Source organism: Cannabis sativa, chromosome 8, assembly GCF_029168945.1.
Source record: "Cannabis sativa cultivar Pink pepper isolate KNU-18-1 chromosome 8, ASM2916894v1, whole genome shotgun sequence".
Taxonomy (NCBI): domain Eukaryota; kingdom Viridiplantae; phylum Streptophyta; class Magnoliopsida; order Rosales; family Cannabaceae; genus Cannabis; species Cannabis sativa.
Window position 1 is genome coordinate 48,611,836 of NC_083608.1, and position 13,464 is coordinate 48,625,299.

The 13,464-nt window shown below is 35.1% G+C and overlaps 2 protein-coding genes across 4 annotated transcripts; both read right to left on the bottom strand.

The window, feature by feature from the left end:
• Positions 1–244: 244 nt before the first annotated feature.
• Positions 245–6,896, bottom strand: LOC133030014 (CRM-domain containing factor CFM2, chloroplastic). Of its 3 annotated transcripts, none has more exons than XM_061102192.1 (16): positions 6,623–6,896; positions 6,349–6,491; positions 4,674–5,486; positions 3,848–4,466; positions 3,643–3,773; positions 3,143–3,427; positions 2,907–3,063; positions 2,468–2,760; positions 2,292–2,351; positions 2,149–2,208; positions 1,948–2,058; positions 1,728–1,781; positions 1,529–1,639; positions 1,119–1,350; positions 873–1,003; positions 245–742 (listed from the first exon to the last, which is right to left on the bottom strand). In XM_061102192.1, the coding sequence occupies exons 3-16, from the start codon at positions 5,376–5,378 to the stop codon at positions 515–517; spliced, it is 3,177 nt and encodes a 1,058-aa protein (XP_060958175.1). In that variant the 5' UTR covers positions 5,379–5,486; positions 6,349–6,491; positions 6,623–6,896; the 3' UTR covers positions 245–514. The 3 variants fall into 3 exon arrangements, with proteins under 3 accessions (XP_060958175.1, XP_060958174.1, XP_060958176.1); XM_061102191.1 differs by having other exon boundaries at positions 6,612–6,896; XM_061102193.1 differs by lacking the exon at positions 6,623–6,896 and having other exon boundaries at positions 6,349–6,597.
• A 1,102-nt stretch (positions 6,897–7,998) lies between these two features.
• On the bottom strand, positions 7,999–9,807 carry LOC133030015 (uncharacterized). The gene is made up of 6 exons (XM_061102194.1): positions 9,514–9,807; positions 9,157–9,192; positions 8,809–9,010; positions 8,605–8,683; positions 8,400–8,517; positions 7,999–8,286 (listed from the first exon to the last, which is right to left on the bottom strand). The coding sequence occupies exons 1-6, from the start codon at positions 9,705–9,707 to the stop codon at positions 8,262–8,264; spliced, it is 654 nt and encodes a 217-aa protein (XP_060958177.1). The 5' UTR covers positions 9,708–9,807; the 3' UTR covers positions 7,999–8,261.
• Between the last annotated feature and the right edge of the window lie 3,657 nt (positions 9,808–13,464).

Genomic DNA, 13,464 nt, shown 5'->3' on the forward strand with positions numbered 1-13,464 from the left:
TTGGTAATAACACTGATGAAGACGTGGCAAAGGCCACTGGCCCAGACCACAAGAATGCAAAAAGCTCAATTCCCCAAGTTATGAAATTCGTTTTCTTTATCTCCCATTATTGCTTATCTTCTTCTTCTCCTAAAAATAAAGGAAAAATACACATAACAATCGACTCTACAAAGGGTAGTTTTTATTGGTTGTAAAGGTATATTTAATTACGTTAAATTTATGTAATTTGATCGACTCCAGCTTATGAATAACCAATGCATTAGTATATGGCCATTCTCATCTCATCCTCATTGGTAACATACAATTAAGTATTAATCTTAGTCTAAATAATTATATTTACTGATACAAGTATGAACATTGTATTTTGTATTTTGTATTTTGTAACCTCAAGGATAGTACCTGAAAGAGATAGAGAACAGTATGTAGTCCAGGCAATTGTGTTTCAACGGCGAAAATGGGCATACCGAAGTTATAAGCAGCAACAAACCAATTTTTACTTGTGTTAAAATGAATGCTATAGAGTTGAGTCGTCTTCCCTGTTTTGAGACTCAAATCCACACTCTGTTTTGATTGCTGCCAAGAGTTCAGGAGACACACCAAGCTGAGTTCCAAGTTTTCTCCTTGCATTTGCATCATTCCAGTTCTTCTTACCAGATTGATCGTAACTGCCCCCTGCGCCCCAACCTCGGTAAAGTATGATTTTGCTAGGCTCTTGAGAGACTAGAACTGCGCCTGTTGCTTGCTGAAAGTAACAGAAAATCCCATATCTTGTTAGCCTTTTTTCTCTTCGGGGGATGAGTTTGTCAATAGAATAAAGATTAGCATGTTTTCTTTTAGGAAAAATATGATCACTAGGAGTTAAGAGTTCAGACCTCAAGCATGAAAATGACTTCCTGTACTGAAGTTCCTTTTGCTCTGCCTTTCACATTCACAATAGCAAGTGGGTGCTTTTGAAAGTGAGTCTTGATTGTTTTAACAACGCCTGTTATAATGTTGCTCTTCCCTGATAAAAATATTGATATGTGATGAGCTCTTATAAGTCAACCCTTGTATGAATCAATAGCAAAATTTGTAACAAGGGAGAGCAGAAAAGCAATGACTGAGCTAGAACTATTTACCTACAGCAATCACAGGGCGTTTTTTCATCTTAAGGGCTTGCTTCCGGAGAAGAAGCCTCTCTCTGTTGGAAAGTTGTATAGCTGTAGAGGGCATCTCATTCAATCCATTTTCTACCTTATTTGGAACTGATGGTTCCAGTTCATTTTTGTCTGTAAATGAATCTATTGCTTTGGTATCAGAACTACAATGTTGCAAGGCATCAGCATCAGGAGTGTGGCTCATTCCCTTGGACTGAAATCCACATAAAATGAATCGTCACAATGGAAATCAAAGATATCAATTTAAACATAACACTCCTCGATATCAGTACAAATTTATCAGATGTGAAGACAAAACCAAATTGAAACAGGTTAAATAATTTTTTTTCTGATTCAAAATCATTTATCTATAAGCTAAAGTATTCTCTTACCCCAACAATCTCTTCCACTTTTGTTGTTGGAAAAGAGATAGAATCATGTTTGACTTCAACATCAAACCTCAAACTTTCAGCTGATTCGGTCTCATTCACCTTATCTCGAACCTATATCATATCAGTTGTAAATTTATTCCTACCAGGAACATTAACTGGTTCAAACAAGCATAAGTTAACAAAAATATGAGTGCCTCACCGAGCTACTTGAATCTGAATCACCGACTGACTTCTTTTTAATGACTTCATTTTCCTAAATATAAAAGCACAAAGATACTTAAGCAAAAGGGAGAAAAAAAATTCTAAAACAGCAAGCAGAAAAATAAAGAAAGTGATAGAATTCCCCAGTTTAAGCCTAGTAATCTAAATGTCTACTAAGAAATTCTTAACGGTAAAATGAAATGTGATATATATCTTACCGCAACAATACCTTCCCCAGAAGTTGTGGGAAGAGAGACAAAACCATGCTTCCCTTCAGCATCAACCATCAAACTGTCAGCTGAGTCTATCTCATTCACCCTATCCAGGACCTAAAATATATCATAAAATTAAGTTTTTTCCAACCAGAAACATTATATGGTTCAAACAGGCATAAATCAACTGAAAGATGAGTGCCTCACCACATTACTTGAATCTGATTCAACAATCGAGTCCATGTCATTGACTTCCTTCTCTTTAACCTGGGTTTCAAAAGTTTATGTACAGAAGGTACTGAGCAAAAAGAGAGGAAAATTTAAAAAGAAAAGATAGTGATAGAACTCACCATTCTAAGCTTTAAGTCATCTATATGTTTATTGATTCTCAAAACATGGAGTTTCAGCGACTGCATGATCAAATCAGGTAAAATCAACAAAAGGTGAAGTAGATATCTTGGAAGACTACTAAGAGCTATAGGAGGCATCTACTTTTCAAATAAGCATACAAAATGTGATGACTTACCTCACGACGTTGTGCCTCAATAGAGCGTTTCATTGCCGTTTTCTTATTCATAAGTGTCTTAGGCCTCAAAGTGGCAGGCCGCTCATAATTTTTTCCCCGATACACAATTATTGCATAGCCTTTACTCACCCTTTCCACTGCTACTAATATCCCACCGCTTTCAGCCTCTAAGGTCCGCGCTACTTGGTGAACAGCTTCCAAGCTTCTCTCATTACTTATAACCTTCACTAGTTCCCTATATTTCCAATGAAGATGCATGTTTTCAATTGTTCCATCAAAAACACCCCGCCTACCTGAGTATGTGCGAAAAATGATTATTGGACCCTCTTTGAGGAAAGCTATCATTATGATAAAGGCTTGATGTTCAATATAATTAACTCTAAAGCAAGCAATATTTGAACCTCGACTAGACTGGAGCCACTTCATCATATTGACTCACCCATTAGTAGGAAGGCATTCATTCTCAAACCAATCTTCCTCAGCATATATCTTTCTTCTTCAGTTATACCCTCTTTATCTGCTTCAGGAGTTTGGCACAACTCTGCCTTCTCCAGCTCAGCTAGAAGTTGCTCTGCTTTCGCTTTCTTTTCCAAGGCCTGTGTGTTCAAGAGATTAATACATATGTAGCCCAAAAGAGATATGCATTAATCAAGTGTAATACCCAAAAGACCATACCACAGACAATTTAAGACTAGTTTTTCTGACAGAGTCCTCAGTAAATGTTAGCTTTCGCTGTTCACGAATCACACTATGTTCATTTGGACCACTTGGTGTGGTCTCAAGTTCATCTTGTGCAGATGTAACTGCTGTGCTGTGCTCTGCCCTCAGTTTCTTTCCCTGCATTACATATTTCCTCCGTTCTTCTATTGCAGAAGAAACTGCAGGTGGTAGAAAATCCTTCCCTCTATACAAGACTATAAATTCTCTATCCCGTGCAATTAGAGTTCCTCCAGTCAAACTCTGCAACAAAAAGCAGTTCACATAAGAAGTTAGCATATATACATTTGGATAAGATTCTTCCTACTAACATGAACAAGTGAAAAGAAGCTGATATTCTATTTTTAATACTACTATGTTTCTTTTCTTTTCCTCCAGGATTTGCTAGTTTAATAAGATTGAGGTGCTACAACTCAAAACAACAAAAAATCTAAACATTATTTTGAACTATTGGTCACCTTTAACTCTTCTGCCATGAGTTCACTGTTAGTGTTCTGTACCCCTCTTTTAACAGCAATCTTGGCAACTTCACATTTTTCCCAAAGCTTGATGATAGAAGCTGCCAATCCCTGATGTTTCCTATTTCTCCCTGAAAAGACATGGAAGTAACTATATAAATGTTGACGGTATCAACTAAAGCTATGGCATTAGAATCCAACTCACCCAATGCAAAATGGCACGGCAATGGCCGAGCAAGTCTCCTCAACGTGGTCATTTCATCATCTGTGAGTTTAGGCTGCACACCATACGGAAGAAGGCGAAAAGGTTTCCTGTATCCAGGAACAACAGCAGGAAGAAGATCAGCATCCACCGGCTGGGGGTCATATCCCCACCAATCGGAAAAACGGGGACCCAATCCATCTAACATGCGGTCAGCTTCTTCAGCCATTTGTGCCTCTCCAGGCAGCTGAAATCGCACTCTATTCTGTAATCCAACACCTTGTACTAAAGCAGGTTTAGCCATTTTATTTTTATTTGTGGGAAGCTGAGCATCTACTCCATCCACACTAGAAGAAGCCCAAGTCTCATTTTGTTCGTCATCGTCACTTAGTGAATCGCTTAATGCACCATGAGAGGCCTCTTCAATAGAAATTACTCCATCCACGCTAGAACTAGGCTCATTTGATTCATCATCTTCACTAAGTGAATTGGTTAATGCACCATGAGAGGCCTCCTCACTCGAAATTTTATTGCTAAGAAAATAGGGATACTTATAATTTGTCCCTCTGTATAAAACTATCTTACTTCCAGACCTCCAAACGACCAAACCTCCAGTTTTTTTCTGAAACATCGGCATCAAACTAAAATGATTGATGCTACACTATTGTAAACTGACAACTGAAATATGATTACCGATACGTAAAGTTTTTATGCTTTAAAAATGCAAAATTGAACCCCAAAATAACAAAATCCTTCTCAATTATGAAACCTAAGATTATGGCATTGCAAAACCATAATTTTGAAGAAAAAAAAAAAGAGGGGGACTAACCTCCAATAATTCATGGGTTCTCTTCATATTCATCCTGCAAATATCCTCACAAAAGATTTTCACGACCTCCGATCGTCTCCACCGCTCATGAATCCCATTCACAATGCCTTCTGTAATCCCAGCCTTCCCTACCTTCAGCTTCTTTTTCAACTCAATCCCTAATCTCGTTAACCTCCTAAGCTCTGCCCTCGTCAAGGTTAGCTCTGCCAACGTCGGAACCGTGGGCTCCCTCATCTTCTTCGTTGACTCATTGTTCTTCTTCTCCTGCCTCACTTGGTCCCTCAGTTCATGAAACCTCTTAATGCCTGTACCGGTTCCCGGTTCTGGAACCGGATTGTGCGGCGTGCTCCAACTAGTGTCGATTGTGTGACCAACACGATGATTGGCCAACCGTTTTGGCAACGGTAAGAAAATTTCACCAGCAGAAGACTTCGCGACATGTTCGAGTTCAAGACTCGGAACTTCTTCTGTGAAGCCAAGACCTCTAAGCTTCTCGGCAATTCTTTGGATGGCGGACTTAGGTAGTATGGTTTGGGTTTCGGATTTGGAGCTGGAGTTTCGGATAATGAATTTGTGTGAGGTCCAACTCTGGCGGGTAGTGAGAATCAGCGGTGAGGAGAAGAAGAGTGTAAATGGGTGGTGAGTTGGGTGTTTTGGCGGTAGAGTTGGGGTGAGTAGTTGAGCTTGAGTTAGAGGGGCTGACATTTTTCAGTACACTGTCATGGAATTCGGGTTTCAACAAATGAGGGAGGGAATGCTACTCACGTGGTACAACACTAAATCAATCAGTTTGGTCGAATTATAGCAAGTAACCTGCCCAGATAAGAAAAAACATACTATTAACTTGTCCTGGTTGGGTAAAGTCGTTCAATCTAGCTCCGATGTATTTTTTTCCTTCTGATTTTAGTATACTATTATCTTTCTTATCATCCTAATATATTCAAAGTGGAAGCAATAAATTAACGTAACAATCAACTAAATTTAAACATCTCAAAAACTTTCAAACCCAAATCTCAGAATTTCATAGTGTTTCTATTATAAGTGCCATAAATTCAGTACTTAGAACACAATGGTTATGAAAAGGCAGTTCAGTAAATAATTTTCTTGCTAAAAAATTGTTGGAGGATGTGATCATGTTACTTCAAATAAGTAAAAATTCCAATAACTGTTTCCCTACTATCTTTACTTCCAGTAACTGTTTCTCTCATCTCCTCACTTCAACACAAATGCATTATTTTTTTCTACTTATTTTGGTATGAAGTTTTAAGTACAAAAACATTTTAATTAACTTTGTCAAGTTTAACCAATCTATAAAGTAAATGAGTAAAAAAAAAAGTGATAAAAGCTTTCTTTGATGCATTTTCTCAAACATGTGATTTGCATAAGAAAAAATTTGAAACCCTCTATCAAATTATGTTATCTAAATTACTCAAAAGATTATTTTATCATCATTTGAATTATCTCGGTAATCAAGTAAACCTACAATAAATTCAATCTAAAACGTATAAATATTGCAACAAAGGATTGAAACCCTCAAATTTTAAAAACAGGAATCGATCCAAGTAAAATTTCTAAAGAAAATAAAAGAAATTAAATCTCTTTTGCTCAAACAATTCATCAAAGAGAAAGATAAAGAAGTAAGAAAAACTGTATGGCAGGGAGATAAAGAACATACCAGGACAAAAGACAACAATGACGACGGTGGCAAGAGATGAGTGTCGACAATGGTGTGAGTGAGCAGAGAAGATGACGAGGGACTGTTTTCTTTCTAAAGAGATTCGATTAGGAATCCCACCATTTTAGTTGGGACTGATTATCCTACAGAGCAAGAGATAGAAAAGCAAAATAAGAAAATTTAGAAACAAAAATCAGAGAAGCACATTTATGTGATGTGCATAATAATAATCACAGAGAAGATGTTCGAGTTGTGGAAGATACAAAAGTTGAACCAATCAATTAGAGACAAAGAAGATGTTGCTCAAATGCTCAATTATTTGTTGGGAACAGGAGATGGAGAAGACAACTCTGCCGTGCGTGTCTCTGAGCTGCCGTGACCAGATTGCTCTCCCATGCGTAATGGAGTCGACGGTGCCGGTGCCGGTGCCGGTGTACCGTGAGAGTGAGAATGAGAGTGAGAAAAGATATAATTTTATTTTATTTTTTGAAAGGGAGAAGATATAATTTTGGTTTGGTAGGTTGTAAAAAAGTAAAATAAAATTTCTAAAAATAGTTTCAGATTAACCATAAAAAAAAAATAAATAACCAGGTTCACTTATTAAAAAAAAATAGGTTCATAATAAATTATTTTGTTGTTTGTCCCTGACTCATGTGAAATTTATCAAAAATAAGTAAATTACTTTGTTACAAACCTTTTGAAATTTATCAAAAATAAGAAAATTTATCAAATTCATAATAGATTGACTCCATTCATTACTCTCACAAGGTTCTCTTATCCTTACTCCTACTCTGATCTTATTGCATGAACAATGTCCTCCTCCTTAAGATTAACTCAAGTTGAACTGTGATGTCAAAGTAGATATAGAAAACATGTGTATTGCAGTTATCGCTGGAAACCACCAAAGTGAAGTGACTTGGGTGAACATGGCAAGGTTGGAATTTTTTGATGCTCAGTGTGGCGAGACAGCTGCTTGTTGCTTGGCTTTAGAAATGACAAAGGATAAAGGTTGCAAGTTTATTATTGTGGAGAGCGACTCTAGGGTAGTGATCAATACCATCAACAGTAAGGATTCTAGATGGAAAATTGTGAACTACCTTTTGTTTTGTAAAATAACTTATCTTTATTTTGTTGGTTGTTTTTTTTTAATACTTTTAGAACTTGTAATTTTACAGCTCATAATGTGACAAATTAAGTCTTTACCCACAATCAGTATAGTTATTTATCTCTCTACTATTCCACTAAATATTTTTTGTAGTGACCGTAAAATCTAATTTTCTTTTATCAATGCAAGTTTCTTTTAAAAAAAAACATTTTTTTTCTTAATTCATAGTACACCTTCTAATTGGTTTTGGTACATTTTTTATTTGTGTAAGCATATGAAAAAAAAAAAAAAGCTTAACCTCAATTCTTTTTATATATAATTGTAGGAAAACTATTTAAATTTTTTAAAAATTTATAAATTATTTTAATTAAATACAACATATACAATTATGAAATGAAATAAAAAAAATGAACTAAAAAAGCACACACACACATTATGAAAACCAACATTTTATTCTTTATTTTTTTGAACAATTTTATTAGATATTTTTGGTTTGGAATAATTACTTTAGAAATTAACGTGAAACGACGTCGAGGAGAGGACAATTCACGAGAAACGACATGTCGTAGTTCTGTATGAAAAACAACAGTGTACAATTTCATAGGAAGGAATATATATAAACAACAACAATCATTTCTTTCCACAACAAATGATCATCTTCATACCAATTTTGTCAAGTTATGGAGATGAAGCACTGTTTGTTGTATGAAAAGTAAACAATATTACATGATTATTTACATTATTTTTCATCCTAATCACAATTCACAACCACACAAGCCAGAATGAGAATACAAAAGTTGAGAACAATTCACAGACCAAAGGCAATCTCTTTCCTGATAAGAAGAAAAACTATTATTAGTACAATGAACATAAACACTCTCTACTTTCCAACCAAAGGTGAATAATTAATCATATAAAAGGGTATCCCAAACATGATTTTACTCACATTTTGGGATGAAGGTACTCATCTATAGTGAGAGGTTTAGGACCACCAAACCAATCTATCAAGAAAATATTCTCAATCTCTAATTTAAAGAACTGGAAGTTGTGATACTTAGGCCAGCCTGCAAAAACAAATACCCCAATATTAGAGACCAAAAGATAAAAAGAAAGAGAAAATACCCCAATTGGCAATACACAAGTATTTTTACCCTCCATCTCTGAATGTTTGGAGAACAAAGCACTTCTAGCAAACTCTACTTCTTCCGAGTTTTGATCGATCAACTTCAACTGAAAAATCATTCCCAATGTTTTGCTAGTTAGCTTTGAGTTGACATAATTTTACAAGTACCAAGTTAACACTAACACCATAACATGTCTCAACAAACAAAGTAACTCTTTGCATCATCACATACCTTTCCTGTAAGTGTTAACTTAGCACAAGTGGGATTCTCAGGATCTATCTTACCACAAGTTCCAACAGTATGTTCACTAACAGTAAGTGAAGCCCTTGGATCTTTCAAAGCATCTCTTGCAGTTGGATCAAGAGCTGTCAAGTAGAAATATGGGACACCTTTGCCTTTACCAGGTACCCCATCACTAAATGAAACCACATTCCTGGATAGTATTATTTAACACAATAATGTCAGGGTTAATATATTTTGGTTGGGAAGATTGGGTTTTTAACTAATGATGAAGTTTACAATAAACAGGCAAAATAAGCTGAACAAGAAGAACATATAAGAGAATAAGGAAAACCTTACCCAAAAGGTGCTCCTTTCAAGTCACTTGAAATGGTACTACAAAATTAAAACAATTAACTGTAAGTTACAAAGATTTAGAGCTTATTTCCAACAAAGATAATAAGGCAATTGGGAAGTATTAATCAAACTATGAACAACTAAGAATAAATAACCATTCTTAAGCAAAGCAGAGTAGAATAACAAAAATTCATTCCAGAATTAAATGATGCCCCAAAAGAAGAAAAAAAAAATGGGTTTTTGATCAGCAACAAAACAAAATTATATAATGAATCGAAAGCCCAGAATTCCAACGAGGCAGAGAATACAAGAGAGACGACCCATATAAAGTAAAAGAGAAAGAGAGGGAAATTGACATACTTTAAGACACCCCAGGAATTTTGAGCGACCAACCAACGAGCAGTAGCAGCAGCATCATTAGGGTCTGGTTTCTTGTTCAGTGATAAAAGCCGTCCCTGTACACAATCTTGGACAGCCAAGAAAACTGAAACCAAATACAGCAAATACAGAAAGGGAACACCTTTGCCTATTGTCATGTTGTTTATACCAATCATATATTATTTTAGTTCGTTTTCTCTTTATATATAATGAATGAAAGAGCCAAGGTTGAGTGGAGTATTTATTTCTGTATTCAATAATATGCTAATCGATAATGCATAAATATATATCCTAAAGGATAATATATATCTTTTAATTTTAAGAAAAAAAAATTAATTTACAACATAAATATTAAATTTAGTATCTTCAATGGAAACAATATTTATAATTGTTAAAATACACATATCATTCTGAAATATTTATTTTTTACTGTTAATTAAATTTTTTATTTTGACTTTGATATCTACCAAATCATTTTCTGACTGTTAAAAATTGGAATATTTACATGAATATGAGAAAAATGAAATTAATTTATATAAATATGATAAGAAAACTTAATAAAAAAATATGGTATTTAAAATAAAACATTAACATATATGAGATATGCCACTTTAAATTACCATAAAAAATATTAAAATTCGCTTTATATTTTTTTAAAAAAATAAAATAAAATAAATAAAACTACAGTGATTGCCGGAGTTGTCAACAATGCTGGAAAAAGGCATCGTAGTTTGATAGTACCGAAGTTTGCTGTCGGTACCAGAAAAGTCACCGGAGTAGCTATCGGTGCCAAAAAAGTCACCAAAGTTGCTATTGATGCTGGAAAATTCGTCAGAATTGCCATTGTCGCTGGAAAAATTACCAAGAAACTGGTTTATTCATCAATAAAGTTGAAAAAACAAGTTTCCTTGTGATTTTTTCGGTGACAATGCCAATTTCGACGACTTTTCTGGAGTTTGTTGTCGGTGCCGAAAAAGTCGCCAGAGTAGCTGCCGGTGTTGGGAAAGTTACCGGAGTTGCTGCTAGCGCCAGAAAAATCGTCGGAATTGGCGTTGTCGCCGAAAAAATCACCAAAAAACCAGTTTCTTGGTGATTTTTTCTGCTACAATGCCAATTCCGACGATTTTTTCAAAGTTTGATGTTTGTGCCAGAAAAGTCATCGGAGTAACTGCTGGTGTTGGAAAAGTTGTCCGAGTTGTTGCCGATGCGGGAAAAGTCATCAAAATTGACATTGCCATCGAAAAAATCACCAAGAAAATAGTTTATTCCTTAAGAAACCATTTTCTTGATGATTTTTTCGGTGTTTTTTTCGGCGACAATGCCAGTTCCAATGACTTTTCTGGCGTTGACAGCAACTCCGCAACTTTTTCGCCACCAGCAGCTACTCCAACAACTTTTCTGGCGTCGACAACAAACTCCGGCGACTTTTTCGACATCAGTGACAAATAAAACTGCCTAAACAAATAAAAAATATTAAATGTGGGCTTTGAAAATCTAATTTACATATATATGGCATATGAAATACCATAAAAATACTTAAAACAAAAAAATGTCATATAAATTGGCTAAACTTAAAAGTGTCATATTTAAGTAAACAACTTTTAACATTCCATGGTGAGTGTAATTTTCTCTTAAAAATTTCCTTGAACTATTGAGATTGTTTGATTTAAAGGCTTTTGTCTAATTTCATTTAATTTCACTAATTCAGTGATTGTCCATATACTAAATCATGCTCTCCAGACTTTGATATTTACCAAATCATGCTCTTCGAACTTTGACATGTACTAAATTATGCTCCCTGAACTTTTATCCATGTTAGACTTTTTTACTAAAATTAGAAAAAAAAAAAAATCCTTAAATCTAACAATCTCAATAGTTCAGGGGGCATTTTCAATGACCTTAAAAGTTCAGGGGACATGATTTGGTACATATCAAAGTTGAGGGGGCAAAAATCCTAATTAGCCTTTATTTAAACTATTTTTTTTTATAAAAATAAAAATTTAATAACTTAGACCAATAAAAAATTATCACGTGACAATTTACTTAACACTTAAAAATTATGTTCTTCCAAAATTTCTAAAATTATAACTTACATATTATTAAAAATTTATTTGCAATGAAAATTAAATTCAAATATTTATACAATAAATTAAAAAAAAAATGCCTTTTTAATGAATTTTTTATTTTTTTTTCATACAAAACAGCATGCCAACACTGGAACACGTGTCTTGCATTATTTATCCTGTCGTGTTGTATAACATAACAAAAGATATCATGATTATTATCATCTTTCTTCCATTAAAAAAATATTATCATCTATCTTTTTCAATTATTTTATGAAAAAAATTATTAGTGTTTTAACTTTTAAGAATGGTTAACGAAATTTTAAACATATAATGTTATTTATTTATTTTTGTTATTATTATTTTTTTGAAAAGACATATAATGTTATTTACAAATTCAATTTCTCAACTTTGTTTTTTTTTTTTTGCTTTTAATAGAAGTCATGCTATAGTTGAGAGTCCAAGATGAGGCAAGGAGTTAAGCTCCTTTTTTTTTTAAGAGCTAAAGAAAAGATGAGTTTGCAAATATCTAATTGTGACCCGTCAAATGAAAAAATAAAAATAATGTAATCTATTTAAACTGATCTTTATTTTTTTATTTTTTTTTTATTGTTGTTAACTTTTGGTGTTCAAATAATTGATTTGAAAAAATAAATGTATAGTATATGCCTTTCAAAATTAAATTAATTACCGTTTAAATTAATGTTTGTTGCTCCTAAAATCGCCCAATATACGTGGACCAGTCAGGAAAGGACACGTGGATCAAATTACTTGAGAAGAACTACTAAGTCTTTGAATGACACCAGGAAGCGTTACTCGCACGGGTCCAGGAGGATGCACCCGGAGTACAAGGTACTCCCGGAAGCGAGCATAGCTCAAAGGCACTCCGGGATGTGTCAGGTCTCTCCCGAGACATCAAGTCGCATTTAATGCTGCATGGGAGGAAGCGTGTTGGGACTGTACACGCAATAAAGTCTGACGGCACATCCCCCAAACAGCAGCGCTACAGTAATGATCATTTAAGTCTAGTGACGGCTACTCTGCGAAGAGTCACGTCCATCATAAGACAAAAAGGACATTCTCCATAAAAACCCTACAGCACCTAGGGATTTGACCATGCATCACCCATGGTATATTCATCGGAAATGCCCAACTTTATGGATACTTACAGACACATGTGTAAGTACAATTCTAGGGATTGCCCCGCTAAAACACTATAAATACCCCCTCAAAGCTCATTTAATGGGGTCGGAGAATCTTGGCTGCTTAAGAGCAAACAGAGAAAAAACTCACCAAGAACATTCTTTGTATTAAAGAGAGAAACATTCTCCCAAGTGTAGAATCTGTATTAAAGATATCCATAAATATCAGTGGCTCGTGGACTAAGGCTCATTAACGCCCCAACCACGTAAAAAGTCTTCATCTCGCTTTCTTACAGCTCATTATTATATTCATATTTTATTAGTTGCCGAAAACCTCGGTCAACATTTTGGTGCTTTCATTGAGAGCTGAGGAAAGCTGCTTCGCAACAAGCATTTAACTTCATAACAATGGTGGAGACAAGAGCTACACGTCACCCTCGCCCTCTAGAAGACGCTCAAGATCCCAATGAAGAGGATGTAGCCTCGAGGGCAGCGGAGGAGTCCGAGGAAGAAGTTCCAGATGAAAACCACGAGGAACACCTCGACGAATACGCTTACGATGATGGAAGCTACCAAGAGCTGGTGCTCCTCAGACAAAAAGCCATCGATCACGAAGCTGAGATCGAAGCTCAGAAAGTGCAAAATCAAAAGATGCATGAGGTGATGCTAGCCATGCAAAAAGCCATGGAGGCAGCTGGCATTCACGTGCATCCCAAGGCAATGGCCGC